At 36.0% G+C, this 18,861-nt stretch overlaps 1 protein-coding gene across 1 annotated transcript; it reads right to left on the bottom strand.

Moving 5' to 3' along the window:
- Positions 1-2,993: 2,993 nt before the first annotated feature.
- On the bottom strand, positions 2,994-5,031 carry LOC112723231 (uncharacterized). Its single transcript, XM_025774500.1, has 4 exons — positions 4,909-5,031; positions 4,061-4,304; positions 3,834-3,967; positions 2,994-3,008 (listed from the first exon to the last, which is right to left on the bottom strand). Exons 1-4 carry the CDS (start codon positions 5,029-5,031, stop codon positions 2,994-2,996), a joined length of 516 nt encoding a protein of 171 aa, XP_025630285.1.
- Positions 5,032-18,861: the final 13,830 nt, after the last annotated feature.

Genomic DNA, 18,861 nt, shown 5'->3' on the forward strand with positions numbered 1-18,861 from the left:
TTTATATTTATTTTGTATGAAAACAAGTTTATTTTGCAATTAGAAAAATAAAAAAATTCTATTTTACCTTACTGACAGATTTACAGACGAATTTTCTGTCTGTAATCAGAATGTGGGATGATTTTCCAAAGTTCAAATTACAGACGGAAAATCTGTCGGAAAATCCATCTGAAAATCCGTCTGTAATTACAAACGGAAAATCCGTCGGAAGGTTCGTCGCCTTTGGGAAATGGATAGAAAATTTACAGAGGGAAAATCCGTCGGTAACTGGTAAAAATTCGTCTGTAATTTTCCGACCGAAAAAAATCCGTCAGTAAATAATTTCCGATGGGGCTTTTACAGAGGGACAAAATCCGTCGGTAATTTCGTCGGTAACCAAAAATCCGTCTGTAATAAAGATCAAATCCGTCTGTAAATCTGTCTGTATTAATCCATTTTCTAGTTGTGATTCACTATCATCATCATGGTTTGTCATCATTAACAATTCACAAGTTCTCAACACTATCAACCCATTCTCAACTATTCCACATTCTATTGAACACAATATACAATAATATACATCATCATTATCATATCCAACCTTCATATACAATATTACACATCACAACCAACTACAATCTCAACATTACTAACCAACGTAAATTTCGATCATTAACCACATCAATAATTCAATTCATTATCTCATCAAATCACCAACCATCAACCATCACTTACCGTTCTTACCTTTTTCTGGCCTCCGGCCCAAATTCACAGCCTCCGGCCTAATATTTCATCAATTCAACATAACTTATAAATACACACTAATTATCCAACACCAATATCAATTTCATAAATACAGCATCAACTTCCTTCATGCATCCTCTACACATATCAATCCATCCAAACATATCATTCAAGCATAATCCTAGGGGCATCTAACCTAGGAATTTACATCATATTACACGGTACTTAAATGAAACTTAAACCGTACCTCTTGGAAGTCAAATTTAAGCTCTCACTTGGGAGTCTCTACCAAAACTCAGCTCCAAGCTCCACCAAACATGTTCACAAGCAAGATTCAAGTTCCAAAAGTGTACCCAATACTCTAATACACACATCACATACATACATCAACTTAGGGCTCCCAAAATCTCATAAATTACAAGGGTTAGAAGGTTTCTTATCTTAACCCATAAAATTAGTTGATGAAACTCACCAGTGGCTCATATTAGAGTACCCCTAAACAACCAAAATCACAAAATTACTTAAAACCCACAACCAAACTCGAATTCAAAGGATAAAACAAAACCTGGGCAGAGGTAATTGAGAAACTCACTACAATACCTAGATATAATTTAAGAGGAAGAGAAGAGCGACGCGTGACCACAAACGGCTCATCGATTGGAGCTCTGTAGCTCAAGTTATGATGGTTTGAAGAGCAGGGTGAATAGTGAAACCCTCACCCCTCTCTTCTCTTCTTACTTCCACGGCTCTCTCTCTCTTTCTTTGAAGAGAAATGAGCTAAAAGCTCATCAATAATGAATATATATGTTGGGTTGGACCTATTATGGGCTCAGTCCAACCGGTTTAGCCCGTTGGTCCAATTTTGGGCCAAAACCTTTGAGATTAGTGTTTTAAATCGTATTTTAAATATTTCTATCTTCCCAAATTATAAATTCTAATTTCTTAACCTTATTTACTTATAATTAATTTCCTCAGCCACAGTACTGAACAGATCTCAGCCGGTACTGCCGGTCAAATTTTTAATGCGTATTTTTACACATAAAGCTATGTTTTCCTACTCAGAAAAATTCACTGAGTCCAAATATCATATTTAAATGTTCGAACTCGGATTGCTAAATTATCGAACCATATTCGCTCATATTTAATTTATTATTTGATTAATTACGGTTTGACCAGGTTTTACAATTACCTCCCCCATACCCATTTATTCCTAATTGCAAAAACAGCACAAATACCGAAATTTACTGGGTCAAGAATTTACTTACAATGGATCGCCAATGGAAGCGAGAGCAGATAGAAGAATCTCTTCCTCTGGAGATAGCAACTCGTATCCTCTCCACCCCGCTGAATGTTGATGGTGTTGACAAGCTTCAGTGGATCTGGAATAAACGAAAGCAATATGATGTCTCTACTGGGTATACGATAACTTATGATTTTTATCATGTTCCAACAGAGCAACTTCCCCCTTTGTTGCAAAATCAGAAAATTTAGAAGTAGATTTGGGGATTAAAAATTCAAACCAAGCTACAGTTATTTACATGGAGAGCTATTCATGAAAGGTTACTTGTGATGAATCTTATCCACTGCAGGTTTGCAAACACCTCGCCCCTATTCCCAAGATGCAAACTAGAAAATGAAACAATCACTTACTGTCTCTACTGGTGTGGCCCTGCTGTAGCGGTTTGGAACTTCCTTTTCACTACTGGGAAATGGGTCTCTTGATATCACATCGTGGTGGCTGTGGGTCACCACTGGTAGCCAGGGCAGAGTTAATGAGTTGGCTCGAATTGTGGCTGTTCGCTGGGAACTCTGGAAAACTCGAAATAGAGAAGTTTTTGAAGGAAAGAAGTCGACGGTGGAGGAGATAGCTGAGGCAGTGTCGCGGTACTGCTGATCTGAAGCTATGGATTAAGCATATATCTTCATGTTTTGTTCCTTTATCTTTTTAGCCATGTGTTTTCGTTTATGTTATAACTAGTGGGAATACCCAATGAGCCTTAACTCACATGGCATATCTCCTCCTTCCCACTTCAAAGGTCTAGGGTTTAAATCCTAGAGATTGCAATTGAGGAGAAAATTTGATAAATGTGTGAGGAGTGTGTAGGTATGTTGTGTACCTAGAATTGAGGTTGTCTAATTTACTGACAAAAAAAAGACACTATTGTTTCTTTTTTAAAGAAATAAAATTAATTTATCTTTGACAAAAAAAACCATATTTACCGATCAGTGAAGTTTTTAGACCATCTCCAGTAGGGAACTCATTCCAGTCCCTATTTATGGCCCACCTATCATAAAAGGTAATTCCACATCAGCTTTTGCGTTATAAACAGTAAATAGGAACTCAAAGCATCTCTCTCTTCTCTGTTAGGAAGAACTAACTTTAGTCCCTATTGTGGTCCCACTTAATTAATTAATTAAAATACTTAAAATTAATGTAATTAATTTTTTAATAATATTATTTAAATTTATAAATTTAAATATAATTCACTATTAAAAGATATTAATATTAAATAAATTCATATATAACAATAATACACAATATATAATTCGGGATTACACTAATTTGTAAAATTACTTAATACAAAGAAAAACATAATTAAACTCTATAATTAACGACAAGCATTGTGAAATTGCCATATGTGTTCAATCAAGTCCTCTTTCAGTTGTCTATGCTGCTGCCTATTTCGAAGTTGGGCATTTCTTTGGAGAAATTGATGGTATGGTGCAAAATCTTCCTCTCCGAGCTGAAGTTGTGATAAGCCATTTTCGACATCATCATACTCTAAGATTTGAGCAAAATTTGCTGCATAAGTGTCTCTTTCATCCTCAACAATCATATTATGTAATATAATACAAGCTCTCATTATGTTGGCAAGCTTGTTCTTTTCCCGAAAGTGAGATGGACCACGTATAATTGCAAAGCGTGCTTGCAACACTCCGAATCCTCGCTCTACATATTTTCTTTGCCCTTCTTGGTATTTTGCAAATAACTTGCGTTTCTCCCCTTGTGGCTTTGAGATTGATTTGACAAATGTGGGCCATTCAGGATAAATACCATCTGCTAAATAGTATCCCATAGTATAATTATTACCATTAATAGTATAATTTACTTCCAGAACACGGTCGTTTAGAATATCATCAAACACTGAAAAACGATCTAACACATTGATATCATTATTTGAACCAGAAACTCCAAAGAACGCATGCCATATCCAAAGGTCTGACGATGCTACAACCTCAAGTACTATAGTTGCAACCACACGATAACCACTAATATACATACCTTTCCATGCCTTTGGACACTTTTTTCATTGCCAATGCATGCAGTTAATGCTACCCAACATGCCAGGAAAGCCACGATCCTCCGCCATTTGTAGCAGGCGTCGTACATCATTCGGATTTGGTTTTCGCAAGTAATCAACTGCTATGTCATATGCTAATATCCGTATCGCAGCGGTGCATTTTTGGAGTGGTGACAAGCCTCTTCTTCTAGTTGCATCAACCCTCTGTTGGAAATACGGATAGACATTTGAGAGAGCGTCTACTATCCGAAGGAACATATGTCTTCTCATTCGAAATCTCTGTCGAAAAATGTCAACATTATATACCGGTTCATCTACAAAGTAATCTCGAAAAAGGCTATCATGTCCTGCTTCTCGATCTCTGTTGATCCATCTATGAGGAGTTAGGACAGAGCTTCTAACAATATCTTCTTCTTCTTAATCTTCGAATAAATACTCATCGATCCAATTATCTATAAGTGTGTCATCTTGCCGTCTTCTTTTGCCATACAAAGCCTCATTAAACATATCATCAAAATTTCTAGCCATAATCTTTGCTCTATGTAATTTTTAGTACTTTTTCGAGATGAGAAACAAGAGTTGAAATGGAGTTACAAAGTCATTGATAGTTGATATTTATAAGTGTGTCTGCAACAAGTACCTACTTCTCAATGGCTAGTGTTACAACGACTACTTAACAGATAGTTTTGTAACGGCTACTTAAGGGTCACTTTCATGAACAATAACGGCACAATAATATTGACTAATTTAAAAAGTTACATCAGAAATGAATAAAACATACTACATTACATACCAGTAATACGCAATAAAACTAAGAACATACTACGTAACTCTACGAATACAAGGAACGATTAAGTAAACCACTTCGCGATTATTTTCTCACATGAAGAACTCGTCGTTTTTCACTCATTGTAGACGTGTCAGCATTAAGTATTTGCATATCCATTTTCCTTTCCCTTTCCTTAGCCATCATTTCCATTTCCCTTTCTTTTGCATTTATCTCCATTTCTTTAATATACCTCTGAGTTTGTAATTCTTGTTCTTTCATTGCCACTTGAGTTTGTAATTCTTGTTTTTTCATTGCCGCTTGAATTTGTAACTCCTTCTCCTTCATTGCCATAATCTTTGCTCTATGTGCCCTCTCCTCTTCTCTTTCTTTTTCCCTATCCATTAGTTCCTTTTCTCTACATTCTTAATATCTTCCATGAGAGATAGTTTTTTAATAACCGATGATTTCTTTTCGCTAAGATATTCAGATATTTGTGCTTTTCCCTTATCTTTTCGCTTGCTCTTCTTTGATCCTTGTGGGAGAATGGGAGAGTCCACACCGGGTTCATCTGCCAATGGTGTATCTGGATTTGATGAGGATAAGTATGCTCCAGTTGCACTAACATTTGTTCTCTTTGAGCCTCCACTCTATGTAGGTAGTTGGCTTCTCCATTTTTGCTCCAAACGAAGCATATTCCAATGCCTCTCAAAAGTGAATTTTTGACCATAATATGTGGAATAAAGTTTATATGCCAACTCCTTTATATCATCAGCGTTCGAACCACTCCTTATGTTTCGACTAGCTTGATCGTAGCAACCAGCAAATTGTGCAACAGTCTTATTGATCTTATACCATCGTTTCTTACATGCAACTACCCCCCTTGTCATGTCGGAGCAAAATTCTATATAGTAGCTATGAATTCGACTCCAAAATGTTTTCCCCTTTTGATCAGTACCAACTATAGGGTTAGTTGAAATATTTAACCATGCACTGATCAGCATCTCATCCTCTTTCCAATGCTAGTGTTGAATACTATCTTAACTCCGATCTTCAATATCACCATCATTGAGGTCGATAGCATCTAATCCAGAGGGTTGGCAAAATCTGAATATTGCATATTTCGACTAGATTGTATCGGAGTCTAGAGGATGGGTTAGAAGAGCCACCAACACCACATGAGTTATGTCGTGATGCACTGAATTGAGTTGGAAACGGCAAAGATGTTGGATTAATATTTTCGATAAAGGGGTTAAATATGGATGAAAATGGAAAATGCGGTGTTTGTAAATTTTGATTTTGTGGTTGGAATATAGGAAATTGATTATTATAAGGAGCTTGAAAATTGAAATTAGAAAGATTTTGTGTATTTGGATTTTGAAATGTATTTAGTAGTGTGAAGTTTTGATTTGGAACTTGAGGGTTTGAGGTTTGAGATTGTTGGGTATTTGGAGTTTGAAAAAAATTTTATAAATAATTGAAAAAAGAATTGAGTTGGTTTTGATCCATTTTTTTTAACAAAAAATAATATCAACAGAACTTTGATTTCATAAACTTTGAAGAAGATGAAGAAGAGTAGAAGAAAGTATGAGAATAGAAGTGTATGTAAGTGGTATATATAGAGTAATAAAATATTAATTTATTAATAGTAACCGTAACATAATAACGACTAATTTTCAACAGCTAATTTTGCAACGGCTAGTTTTACAACCGCTAATTTTAATAATGTGGTTAGCATTTAAAATTTCAAAAGTAAAAATAACCAACCCAACAAAAAATTATTTTGTAAAGTGTAAAAATAAAATTTATTTTTTGATGTAAGTAAATTTAATTAATTATAATTTAAGATAATAACATAAATAAAAACTTAATTATTTAATCTAATTAATTATTATTTAAATAATTAATATAAATTATTAATTAAATAAAAATATAATTGTTTAATATAATTAATTTAATATAATTATTATTGAATTCATTATTATTTAATTATTTAATATAACTATTTAACTAATTAATATTTTATATAATTATTTATTTTTTAAATAACTTTTTAAATGGTAAGTTATTATTGGGTATATGGAGTCTCTATTTAGAGAGACTCCCCCTTTTCAAAATTGGTGTAGGAATTCAACTTTTTTCTTCTCCAACGCATAAATCCTTCTTTTTCTCTTACACTACAGTAGACGGGTCAGTGGCGAAGCTTAATTAGGGCAATAAGGGGCCATGGTCCCTCCAAACTTTTTATAAAAAGATTAGTAGTTCTTCAGAAAATAAAGAATAGTTTAATTGGTTTAAATACAGATAAGATTAAAAAAAAATCATTTAACAAAATAAAAATAAAAATCATTATTATAAAAACACATTCTTTGCTGTTTCCTGCTTTATTTTTTATTATTAAATTAGGTATTTTTATTTATTTAATTTAATTTTTTATATGATAAAAAATATTAGAATATTCAATAAGTATTAATATTATTGTATTTGTATAAATTGATAAAAAAAATCAATAAATATTATAAATTTTAATATTTATCCTTCTAATTTTTTTACATATTTTACAGGATATATATTCAAATTTTTATATAAAATAATGATAAAAAATAAAAGAATTTATATATTTTTTTAAGAAGAAGGCTAATATTCAAGAAGGAGATACATTATTTTAACAATATCAACACTTGTAAATAGTTCTACTTTAATGAATCACAAAAAAATGAGATATAATTTTCAAAAATTCAAAAAATTATATCAAATAAGTTTGACTTTAAATTTTTATGTTAAATTTTTTACTCCTAAAAATTTTATTTCAAGCTCCGCCACTGAGTATGCTCTAAATATTCTCCCGTTGGAGATGCTCTTAGTGTTATCTTGCGCTCTAACTAGTGATGTGGTCCTCAAATATCTTCCAACGAAACGATACTGAAACTATAAATAAGTGTTAGCTACAGATATCTATTTTGGTAGGTTTGATACGAGTTCTTAGGGGAAGTAGATATATAGGTAATTAAAGCTTGCATGCATTTGGTGGTACTAGTATTGGGATGCAGACCTTCAAAACTGGAATTGTATTTTTTATAAACTTTTCGTCACCAATTTCTTATTCTTAGTAAGCATAGCAACCTCTGCGGCTAACTGTATGAAGCAAAATGAGAATAACGTACTTCAGATTTTACAAATTTCTTTCAAAATCTCCATCTAAAACTAAAAACAAATTTTTAGAACCTACCTCATCAGTTACGATCAAGTTCTTCCAAAGCGACCAAAAAATTGGTAAAAATATAAAAATAAATATTTAATTATTTTTAAATTAATATAATAACATTTACGTTTAATTAGAGTTACAATAAATTTAATTATGATTAAACTCTTTTTTCTTATTCTACTAATCTCCTCTCTTTAAATGATCTTTTTCCAATTAAGTATATTAAAGTAATATACAACAATGTTACATGACTAATAAATATTATTATTTTAAATTAATATTTAATCAGTAATAATTTACATCTATATTTATAAAAGTTTACACACGTAAAATATATAATTTATATTTATATTTATTAAAATTTTTTTATCAAAAATAGATAAATTCAAACTCGCAATCTCTTATATTTACTATAATTTATCTACATAAATTAATATAGTTTACACTCATATTTATTAAAATTCGTATACATAAATTAACAAAATTTATTTATTGAAGACAATTTGATATTTGTACAAGCCAAATATTAGTCAAATTAAAATTGCTAATAAAAACTACTGGCGCTAAAATTTTCTATTTTCGTAACTAATTTCCTCATTAGTTATATAAAATTAAATTACCATTGATTCTATCATTAACAAATCCTGTAGCTACCTCATTAATTACATTGAAGCAACATTTTCATTCTTCCAAAATGCATCCCATCACAATCTTCCCACGTCTAATTATATTCTGATGAGGATATAATCATCTGATTTTTCACGAGGTCTTGTCTGTGAGATTTTAATTACTAGCTATATCTTGTTCTCGAATCCAACATAATTAGCTTATAAATTCAAATACACTAAGGTTGGAGTTATGGTAAATGCTAATACTATGTTTGGCATATATAGCTAGGTCCAATTAAAGCAATAAATAATTATACTATTAAATAAATAAGTATAGGTGGCTATATGAGGAATGAAACAGGCTAGCATGATAAAGTGAGGACAGCAGCTAGTGCCTCTGCTTGTTGTAGTCACATTCCAATTGAATAAGGGGTATAGGGCTCAACTAAGAAATAAATAAGCATCACCAACTCTATACTCCATGCATAGCAACTACTGTTAATGGTTTACTACCTACCTAGTAAAAGGATAGCTAAGTCCTTTCAATTTTCAGAAAAATTGTAAAGTGTAAACTACAGAGAGTCAATGCATGCCCCATATAAATGGGTCCTGAATTAAAGTAGCTGAAACTACTTATAAATTTTTTTTATTAAAAAAAGAAAATACTAAAATTATTGCAATACCAAACGTGAATCTCCTCAAAATGGCTTTACACAGGTGAATTTTTCAATATGGGCCCTATATTTATATTTTTATTATAATTTAAATATTTAGAGCAATTTAATTAGTTAGGGTTTATTTTAAATAAATAAAAAAATCATATTTATATTTTTATTTAAAATTCAAATTATTTTATTGTTTAGATATTGTTTCTTTACTTCATAACTAGGGACTATAACGCAGTCAAAGACTGTACAATTGAAGAAGAATGCTGTAGTATATTTGTTGTCCGTGCTATAGCAACAAAATAGATTTCAAACTATAGCTTGCGATATAGTTAAGACCACTATATAACAAGCAATAATTAGATAACTTATTTTTGTTAAATATATGATTGTTTTAGTTATCAAATAGTTATTCAATGTTTGTATTCATATTTAAAAAAAGGTTTAATTATTCTATTGGTTTCTAAAATTTCGTAAAATTTTCAGTTAGGTCTTTATATTTTTTTTTTAATATGGTTCTTGCATTAATTTTTTTTTTCAATTAGGTCCTTCTTGATAATTATTGGTTTAATTGTACAGGGACTTAATTAAAAAAAATTGGTGCAGAAACTCAAATAAAAAAAGAAATATAGGAATCCAATTAAAAAATAATTTAGTGCAACGACTCAATTAAAAGGATAAAAGTATAGGAATCTAAATAAAAATTTTGCGAAATTATAGGGACCAATAGAGCAATTAAACTTTAAAAAATTTTAAAAATTAATTAGGTAGTATTTATAGTTAAACATATGAGTACAATAATATGAGTATATTTATTAGATTGAATTTAATCGATAATTTAAATTATATTCATCTAAATTTTAAACTAAATTTTAAATTAAAAATTTTATAATTTTAAAATTTTAAATGATTTGAATAAAATTAAATGAAATAAAAAATAAAAATAAACCAACACAATATTATTTATACAATATAGAATTATCAATGTTAATTTGTAGAAAGTTAAAAAGATTTCGATGTTAATAGATTATAATTCAAATGATAAATTTTTTTATATTTATTTAAAAATTATAGTTTCGAATCTTAGAAAAAAATTACGTTAAATGCAACTCCAGATTTACACGTATAGTCTGTCTGATTGAGATTCATAATTATTGTCAGTGAGGAGCAGAAGTGTCTGCAGAGGGGATGACTCAGCTGTTGAGCCGCACAGTCCCAAAGGGTATAGGATAGAATGTAAGTGGTCCTGACCTTATGGGCCTTGTTGTTTATGATTTTGGAGAACTTGGACCGTTCTGTTTTAATAAAAAATGAAATAATGGTAGTAAGTGGGGCCGTTCAGGTAAAATGTTTTGCATGTTGAAAAATCTATTTTTATGACAAAAAAAAAAGAAACATTTTGAAGAGAACCCAAAGGTAACTTGACCAAAAAAAAGAGAATCCAAAGGTATGATATGGAGGAACCAGAACGGGAGCTTCATTAGGCAGCTTCATTGTGCTTTAGGCCCTTTGTAGGCCTGGTACCGTCCGAAAAAAACCCAAAGGAAAAAAGAAGAAAATTTTGAAATCATATACTTGGCCCGTCCAAAAGAAAAAAAAGAAATCATATACTTGGTCACTTAAGAAGTTTAGGGTTAGGGGTAAGAATAACATTTTAACAAAAAACGATCATAGATAAAACAGTAAAAATTTGTATTGCATTCGTATCTGTGTCTCATTTTTTTTTGGACGACTTTAAAAACATGTATATTTTATGTATATTTGTATGTCAATATATTTTTTAAAAAATTAATGTTTCAACACTCAAAAAAATATACTTATGTAATTATAATGGACATAAAACCAACACAATTTTTAACGAGTACACTAACACGGTGAATGTTACAAGAGTCTGAATATTAATGCATTTTAAAAAAAATAAAAAGTATAATAAATTGAGAATATAAGATTTATTTAATTAAAAATAAGCATTTAAGGATGAACCGTAGTTTATAATATTTTTTATCATTTAAACTTTTAAAAGTTGAAATTCTCCTTCTTCAATTCCACTTAGACAAGACAATTAATAAGTAGTGGAATTATATATTAGTATATTTAATTTAAGATAAATATAAAAATTGAAAAACTGAAAATTTAAATGAGAATATTTCTAAAAAAATTATATAAAAATTTCACTTTCTATCTTTGAAAAGTTTAATTTTTTGTATTTTTATTTTTTTGAGGTGCTAAAAGAATTAAAATTGTGTCACAAAATTAAAATTTTAATTTTACCAAGTCTTTTATCATCAAACATAATGTTCAGTTCCAGTTTCTCAATCTCAATTTCAGTATCAGAAAATAAATATAGCCTAAATAAATTAATTTTTCTCGTAAAATTTTAAGCACATTATGTATGACATTTAAAATATATTTTCAATAATAATAATTGTTACAGTGGATAACCGGAGATTAATGGGTTGGACAAGTTTGGCTGGCCCAATCGTCTTCGACGATGAAACGTCCAAGTGAGTTGGTGATCCAAAGCTCCCGTTCGACTTGTGTAAGGGAGAATGGGGGGTGGTACCTGCAAATACACTCCGATGCCAAAGTCAGCAAAGGGGTAAAACAGGTCTAGAGAGTATTGGGCTTCTTAGATACCTGAGAGGTGTCAGTGTATTTATAGGGGTGAACCCATAACCACCGCTGAAGTAGTTCCGCCTTTTAAGGTGGATAACCGTTCCTTTATCTTAGGGAGGTTGAGATATGGCTCCTGGAAGTGGGTAGAGAGATTTTAGGGGCAGTTACTCATTTGAATGAGTGATTATATGCCAGCTAATCTTCGTTCCCGACTTCTTTAGGGTTAGTCGTGGTAAGAACCGACTTCGTAAGGAGGAGGTCGGTATAAGGCGAAGTTCAACCCTTTTGGGTTAGGCCTTTTGTTGGGACCTGGGCCTTATCGTTGGGCCAGGGTATGAACAGTGCCCCTACTCGAGCCCAATTTCTTTTAAGATTTGGGTTTGAGTATTCTACTCGGGGTCGTAACCGACTTGTGAGGGAACCGACGTGAATTTTCGTGACTTTTGATTTTCATAGTTACGTCTAATCAAACGTCGCGTCCGTTAGGGTGTGCGTAGGTATTAATTACCTTGGTAACGGTGCATTCATTAATGACCGCTTCCATTTTTACCATTATGCCCTTAACGTGCTTATAAGTGCTTCCCTCTTCTTTCGTTGTTTCGTTTCTTCGTTTTTTCAAATTTTCCCTTTCATCTGTTCGTGGAACGCTTTCGTATCTGTTCGTGGGACACTTTCGTTGAAGGCTTTCATCTTCCTCTACCCTTTTTTCAGGCAAAGGTTGGTTCTTTCTTCCCTTTTATTAAGTGCTTCTGTTTGCATGCCTTTTATTTTCTTTGGAGAGGGAGAAAGTGACGCCGTAGGTTTCTGTTAGATTCCATGCCCCCTTAGGAACTCTCGTTTTTTATTCTTTTTCTTTTTCCTTTGTAGGTTTTCATCGTACCCTAGGAAAAAATGTCTTCTGTAAAAGTTCTTGCTCAGTGGGTTGATGTTACGGTCTTGGGGGAGGAACCCTTGGTTGATGCCGAGTTTATCACCAACCTCCGCACTCATCACCATATTTGTACTTCTGAGGAGGATGAGCCAAAGTATGAATTGGTGGTCCCGAGTCTGGAAGACCGGGTTTGTTTTGGGAGGGATACTGAGGAGGTCCCTCATTTTTTCTACATGTATGAAAGCATGATTACCCGTTTGGGTGTTTTTCTTCCATTTTCTAATTTTGAAATAGCCGTTTTACGTCACTGTCGAGTTGCTCCTACCCAACTTCACCCCAATTCTTGGGGTTTTCTGAAAATTTACCAGTTTATCAGCCACGCTTTAGATTTTCCAACCTCTTTGAGGATTTTCTTCTATCTTTTTCACATGACCAAGCCCTTCAGTGGGCTAAATAACAAGCAGCAATGGGTGTCTTTCTGAGCCATACAAGGTCGGAGAGTTTTCACCCTTTTTGATGAATCCTTCCATGACTTTAAAAATTATTTTTTCAAAGTTCAAGGTGTAGAGGGTCACCACCCCTTTTTCCTGGATGAAAATTTTGTTCCTCGCTTTCCTCTGTATTGGTTGGAGGCCTCCCCCTGCAAGAAATATGGTTTGGATGACTTGGATGAGGTGGAGGCAGCCACTGTGGGGTTCCTCCGAGAAGTGTGGGGGAGGGCCCCATATCTGTATACCAAAAAATTTCTCCAGGGGTCACCGGCCTTTGTCCAGGCACAATTAGGTAGCCTTTGTCTTTATGCTTTGTTTCCGACTTGTATCTTATTTTTCCGACTTGTCTGAATTTTTTGGCTAATAATTGCTTTTTACAGAGATTGCGAAGAAGAATTCCAGTGAATCTTACCAGAGAGTCCAGGAGACCAGGGCAAGATCTCGCACCAGGGCCGGCGGTGCCAGGGTTACTAGCTCATCTCTTCCTCCTCTTCCTCTTTCTTCTCAAAATTTGGGGACCCCTTCTCGACCTATTGTTATTTCCTCCTCGGCTTCTTCTCAGCCGCCCCCTCCCCCCGACCTTCTCCTGAGCCAGAGAAGAAGAAGCGTAAGACTTTAGAGTCTTCCTCTTCTTTTGAAAGTGAGGCTAAGGTGGATGCTCCTGCATTTATCCGAAAACACATCTACCCCCATACCCGTATAGGTATGGATGATGTTTCTGTCCATAACCACCTCACTATTTTGGCTCAGGAGAGTGTCAGGGCGGCGGCGGTGTGCACCAAGTTTCTTGATATTTTTGAGAAGACTCCTCTTAGCTCTCTGGGTTCAACCTCGAGGGTTGAAGAGTTGGAGGAAAGGCTTCTCATGTATCAGAAACATGGGAAGGAGTTGAAGGAGGAGGTCGCTAAATTGAGGGAGGAAAGGGATGGTCTTCGGGAGAAGGGGAGCAAGTTACAAGCCCAATGCAATATGGAGGAGGGCTTGAGGAAGAAGGCGCAGGAGAGTTATTCGAGCTTGTTCAAGGATCTCGTGGAGGTGAGGAAGGACTTGTTGAATTCTCAGACTGCTTACGCCGAGTTGGAGGACTCTATTGCTGAGGGAGCCGAGGAGGCTTGGAGGATTTTTAAGGAGCAGGTCTGAGTCCTTGCTCCCGATTTGTATCTCTCTCCTTTGGACCCTGACAAAATTGTCATTGATGGTGCCATTGTGTCTCCTCCCCGACCTGTATCTGAATCCGAGTTGAAGACTCGGGGTCAGAGAATCATAGAGTCTCCTCCCCGACCAGACGATGCTCCGAGTTCTTCTAAGACTCCCGAGACTTCTCTTCCAACTCCTGTGGATGCCCCTCTCCCTAGTCCTGATGGCGTTGCGGCCAATCTTCTTGATTCTGGTGGTGATCTGACTACTCCCTGTGGTGATGCTTAAACATTTGTTGGCTATATGGGGGCCCGGCCTGTGGGTCCCCTCTTTTTTAAACACTCTCTTTTTTATGTTGGTAGTGGCAGTTGACATTTTATTTGGCCTTTTTAAGGCTGTAAACAAAATATTTTTAGAAATACCCCTTTTTTTGGATAAAGGGTTTAAGTTATCTTTCGCGTGCATGCTTTTCTGTTTTTGATACTTAGAAAATTTCTTCGACTTTTTCTTGAAAAACCTTTTCCTTTGGCCTGTCTGTCCTTCTGAGCTTTTTTTGCTTTGAGGACTTAGGACAGTCTTTTGGCTTTTTTAATAGGTTTTTCAATCTCTTTTTCACTATTCCTTATACTCAACTTTGCGGTTTATTGAGTTTTTATGACTTAGGTTATTTTTGCGATGCGTTTTTCTTCTACTCGGTTTTTCATTTCGATTTATGGGTCGAAGTGTTTCCGAGCTTTTCTACTCGGGTTTTCATTTTGACTTATGAGTCAGAGTGTTTCCGAGTTTCTTATGATCAACTTCTATAACCTCTTTACACCGACTTGTACCTCGTCGTTTTATCCTGACGACCATCTAGGTCGGTTCATGGGATTTTCACGTTTTGTCGAGCTTAAGTCGGCGCGTTTCGTAGAAAGAAAATAAACGAGAAGGAATTTTTATAAGAGATATTTGAAAAAGATCTTTATTTATTTGGAAAGGTACTTTTACTGCTACTAAGGGCTTTTAACAACTTATTCCCCTTAGGCTCTACTATGATGCCTCGTTAAAAACCCTTCTTCAGAAAAAACCCTTTGTTTTTTGGGAAAAAATCGTGAAGTAGGGAAAAGAGTACATCAGGGAGTAGAGTTCGCTTTTAACTATAGTACCTTTTCATGTTGCAAGCATGCCACGACCTTGGTAACTCGGTGCTGTTTAGGTCGGTCACCTTATAATAACCTTTTCCTAAGACCTCACTAACTTTGTATGGTCCCTTCCAATTAGCAGCGAGTTTTTCTTCCCCCGATTTATTGACTCCAATGTCGTTTCTGATCAATACCAAGTCGTTTGGGGTGAAGCTTCTTCGAATGACTTTTTTTTTGTACCTGGTGGTCATCCTTTGTTTCAACGCTGCTTCTCTTATCTGGGCTTGCTCTCGGACTTCGGGGAGCCGTTCGAGCTCCTCTTTGTGCCCCTGTATGTTTCCGACCTCATCATGGATAATCACCCTTGGACTTTGTTCGCTGATTTCTACTGGTATCATGGCTTCTACGCCGTAGACGAGTCGGAAGGGCGTTTCTCCAGTGGCAGATTGTGGCGTCGTTCGGTAAGCCCATAACACTTGTGGTAGCTTCTCAGCCCAGGCTCCTTTTGCATCTTGTAGTCTTTTCTTTAGTCCCGCCAGTATGACTTTGTTAGCTGCCTCAGCTTGTCTATTTGCTTGTGGATGTTCCACCGAGGTGAACTGGTGTTTAATCTTCATACTGGCCACCAAGCTTCTGAAGGTAAAGTCAGTGAACTGGATTCCATTATCTGTGGTAATGGAATATGGTATCCCATACCTTGTGATGATATTTTTGTAGAGGAACCTCCGACTTCTCTGGGCTGTGATGGTGGCTAATGGCTCTGCTTCTATCCACTTTGTGAAGTAGTCTATTCCCATAATCAAGTATTTGACTTGTCCTGGGGCCTGGGGAAAAGGACCTAACAGATCCATCCCCCATTTTGGAAAGGGCCATGGAGAAGTTATACTGATTAGCTCTTCAGGGGGAGCCATGTGGAAATTTGCGTGCATTTGGCATGGTCGGCACTTTTTCACAAATTCTGTGGCATCTTTCTGTAAGGTCGGCCAGTAGAATCCAGCTCGGATTACTTTCCTGGCTAGTGACCTGGCTCCGAGATGGTTTCCGCAGATCCCATTATGAACCTCCTCTAATACCTCAGTGGTCCTTGAGGTCGGTACGCACTTCAACAATGGTGTTGATATTCCTCTTTTATAAAGGATATTTTTCACCAGAGTGTAATGTTGTGCTTCCCTCCGGATTTTCTTAATCTCTTTTTCCTCTTTGGGGAGGATGTCGAATTTCATGTATTCGACCAAGGGATTCATCCATCTGAGGTTTAGCCTAGTTACCTCTAGGACATCTCATTTGTCTTCTTCTTTTACTACAGAGGGTTCTTGGAGAGTTTCCTGGATCAGGCTTCTGTTATTCTCTCCCGGTTTGGTGCTTGCTAACTTAGGCATCTGCTCTGCTATTGAGATCCTGAGTTATATGCTTAACTTCGGTTTCTGCGAAGTGCCCTAAGTGTTCCAGAGTTTTTTCCAAGTACCTTTTCATGTTCGGGTCTTTAGCCTGATACTCTCCATTTATCTGGGAGGTCACCACTTGAGAGTCGCTGTATATCACCACTTTCCTTGCACCGACCTCTTCTGCCAGTTCCAACCCTGCAATCAGGGCTTCATACTCTGCTTGATTATTTGAAGCTGGGAATTCAAATTTGAGGGATACCTCTATTTGGGTTCCCCTTTCGTCAGCCAGTATTATGCCTGCACCGCTTCCTGTCTTGTTTGAGGATCCATCTACGTAAAGTTCTCATGTAGTTGGCTTCTCTTGATCTCCCGCATATTCTGCTATGAAGTCGGTGAGGCATTGGGCTTTGATCGCTGTCCAGGTTTCATACTTTAAGTCAAACTCGGAGAGCTCTATTGCCCATCAAACCATTCTCCCTACAACATCCGTCTTCTGGAAGATTTGCTTCATGGGCTGGTTCGTTTGGACTCTTATAGTATGTGCTTGAAAATAAGGCCGTAGCCTTCGTGAGGCTATTACTAAGGAGTAGGCAAACTTCTCTAGTTTGTGGTACCTTAGCTCGGGGCCTTGCAGGACTTTGCTGATGAAGTAAACTGGATGCTGTCCGACCTCGTCCTCCTTTATCAGGGCTGATGCGACAGCTTTATCTGCTACTGACAGATATAGGACGAGATCTTCCCCGACTAGAGGTCGGGTCAGGATTGGCGGTTGGCTCAAGAATCTTTTGAACTCTTGGAATGCTTCTTCGCATTTTGGAGTCCATTTGAACTGGCATCCCTTTCTTAGTAAAGAAAATAGTGAAAGGGATTTGAGTGCTGATCTTGCCAAGAACCTGGAGAGGGCTGCTAGTCGGCCATTCAATTGTTGGACCTCTCTTAGGCAAGTCGGGCTCTTCATTTCAAGGATGGCTTTACATTTATCGGGATTTGCTTCGATCCCTCTCTGTGTTAGCATGAACCCTAGAAATTTTACAGCCTCCACCGCGAAGGTACACTTTGCGGGATTTAGCCTCATCCCGTGCAACCTTATGGTGTCGAAGACTTGCGAGAGGTCTGTCAAGAGATCAACTTCTTTCTTAGTTTTCACTAGCATGTCGTCTACGTAGACTTCCATTAAGCTCCCGAGGTGGGGGGCGAACACCTTGTTCATCAGCCTTTGGTATGTGGCCCCTGCATTTTTTAGTCCAAATGGCATGACAACGTAGCAGAAATTTGCTCGGGGCGTGATGAATGATGTTTTCTCTTGGTATGGCTCATACATAGGGATTTGGTTATATCCTGAGTAGGCATCCATGAACGACAAGTATTGATACCCCGAGCTAGAGTCTACTAGGGCGTCAATACTTGGAAATGGATAAGGGTCCTTAGGACATGCTTTATTTAAGTCGGTGTAGTCGACACACATTCTCCATTTGCCATTTTGCTTCTTGACTAGCACTACATTTGCTAGCCATGTTGGATATTTGACTTTTCTGATGAAGCCGGCTTCTAGGAGTGCCTGTACTTGCTCTTCCACCGCTAGAGCTCGTTCAGGGCCAAGCTTGCGTCTTTTCTGTTGTACAGGTCGGGATCCTAGATACACCGAGAGCTTGTGGGACATAAGCTCGGGATCTATCCCAGGCATGTCGGAGGCTTTCCAGGCAAAGAGGTTAGAGTTGTCTCTTAGGAGTTTAGTCAACCATTGCTTCAGGGTTTTCCCCTAGGTTGGCTCCTATGTTGGTATTTTTTCCTTCCTCTTTGCCGACCTGTATTTCCTCGATTTTTCCTCCTGGCTGTGGTCGCAACTCTTCTTTGGCCCTTGCTCCATCGAGTTCTATGGTGTTGACTTCTTTGCCTTTTCCCCTTAGGTTCAGGCTTTCATTGTAGCACTTTCTTGCCAATTTCTGGTCCCCACGCACCGTTGCTATCCCC

Source organism: Arachis hypogaea, chromosome 2, assembly GCF_003086295.3.
Source record: "Arachis hypogaea cultivar Tifrunner chromosome 2, arahy.Tifrunner.gnm2.J5K5, whole genome shotgun sequence".
Classification (NCBI taxonomy): Eukaryota; Viridiplantae; Streptophyta; class Magnoliopsida; order Fabales; family Fabaceae; genus Arachis; species Arachis hypogaea.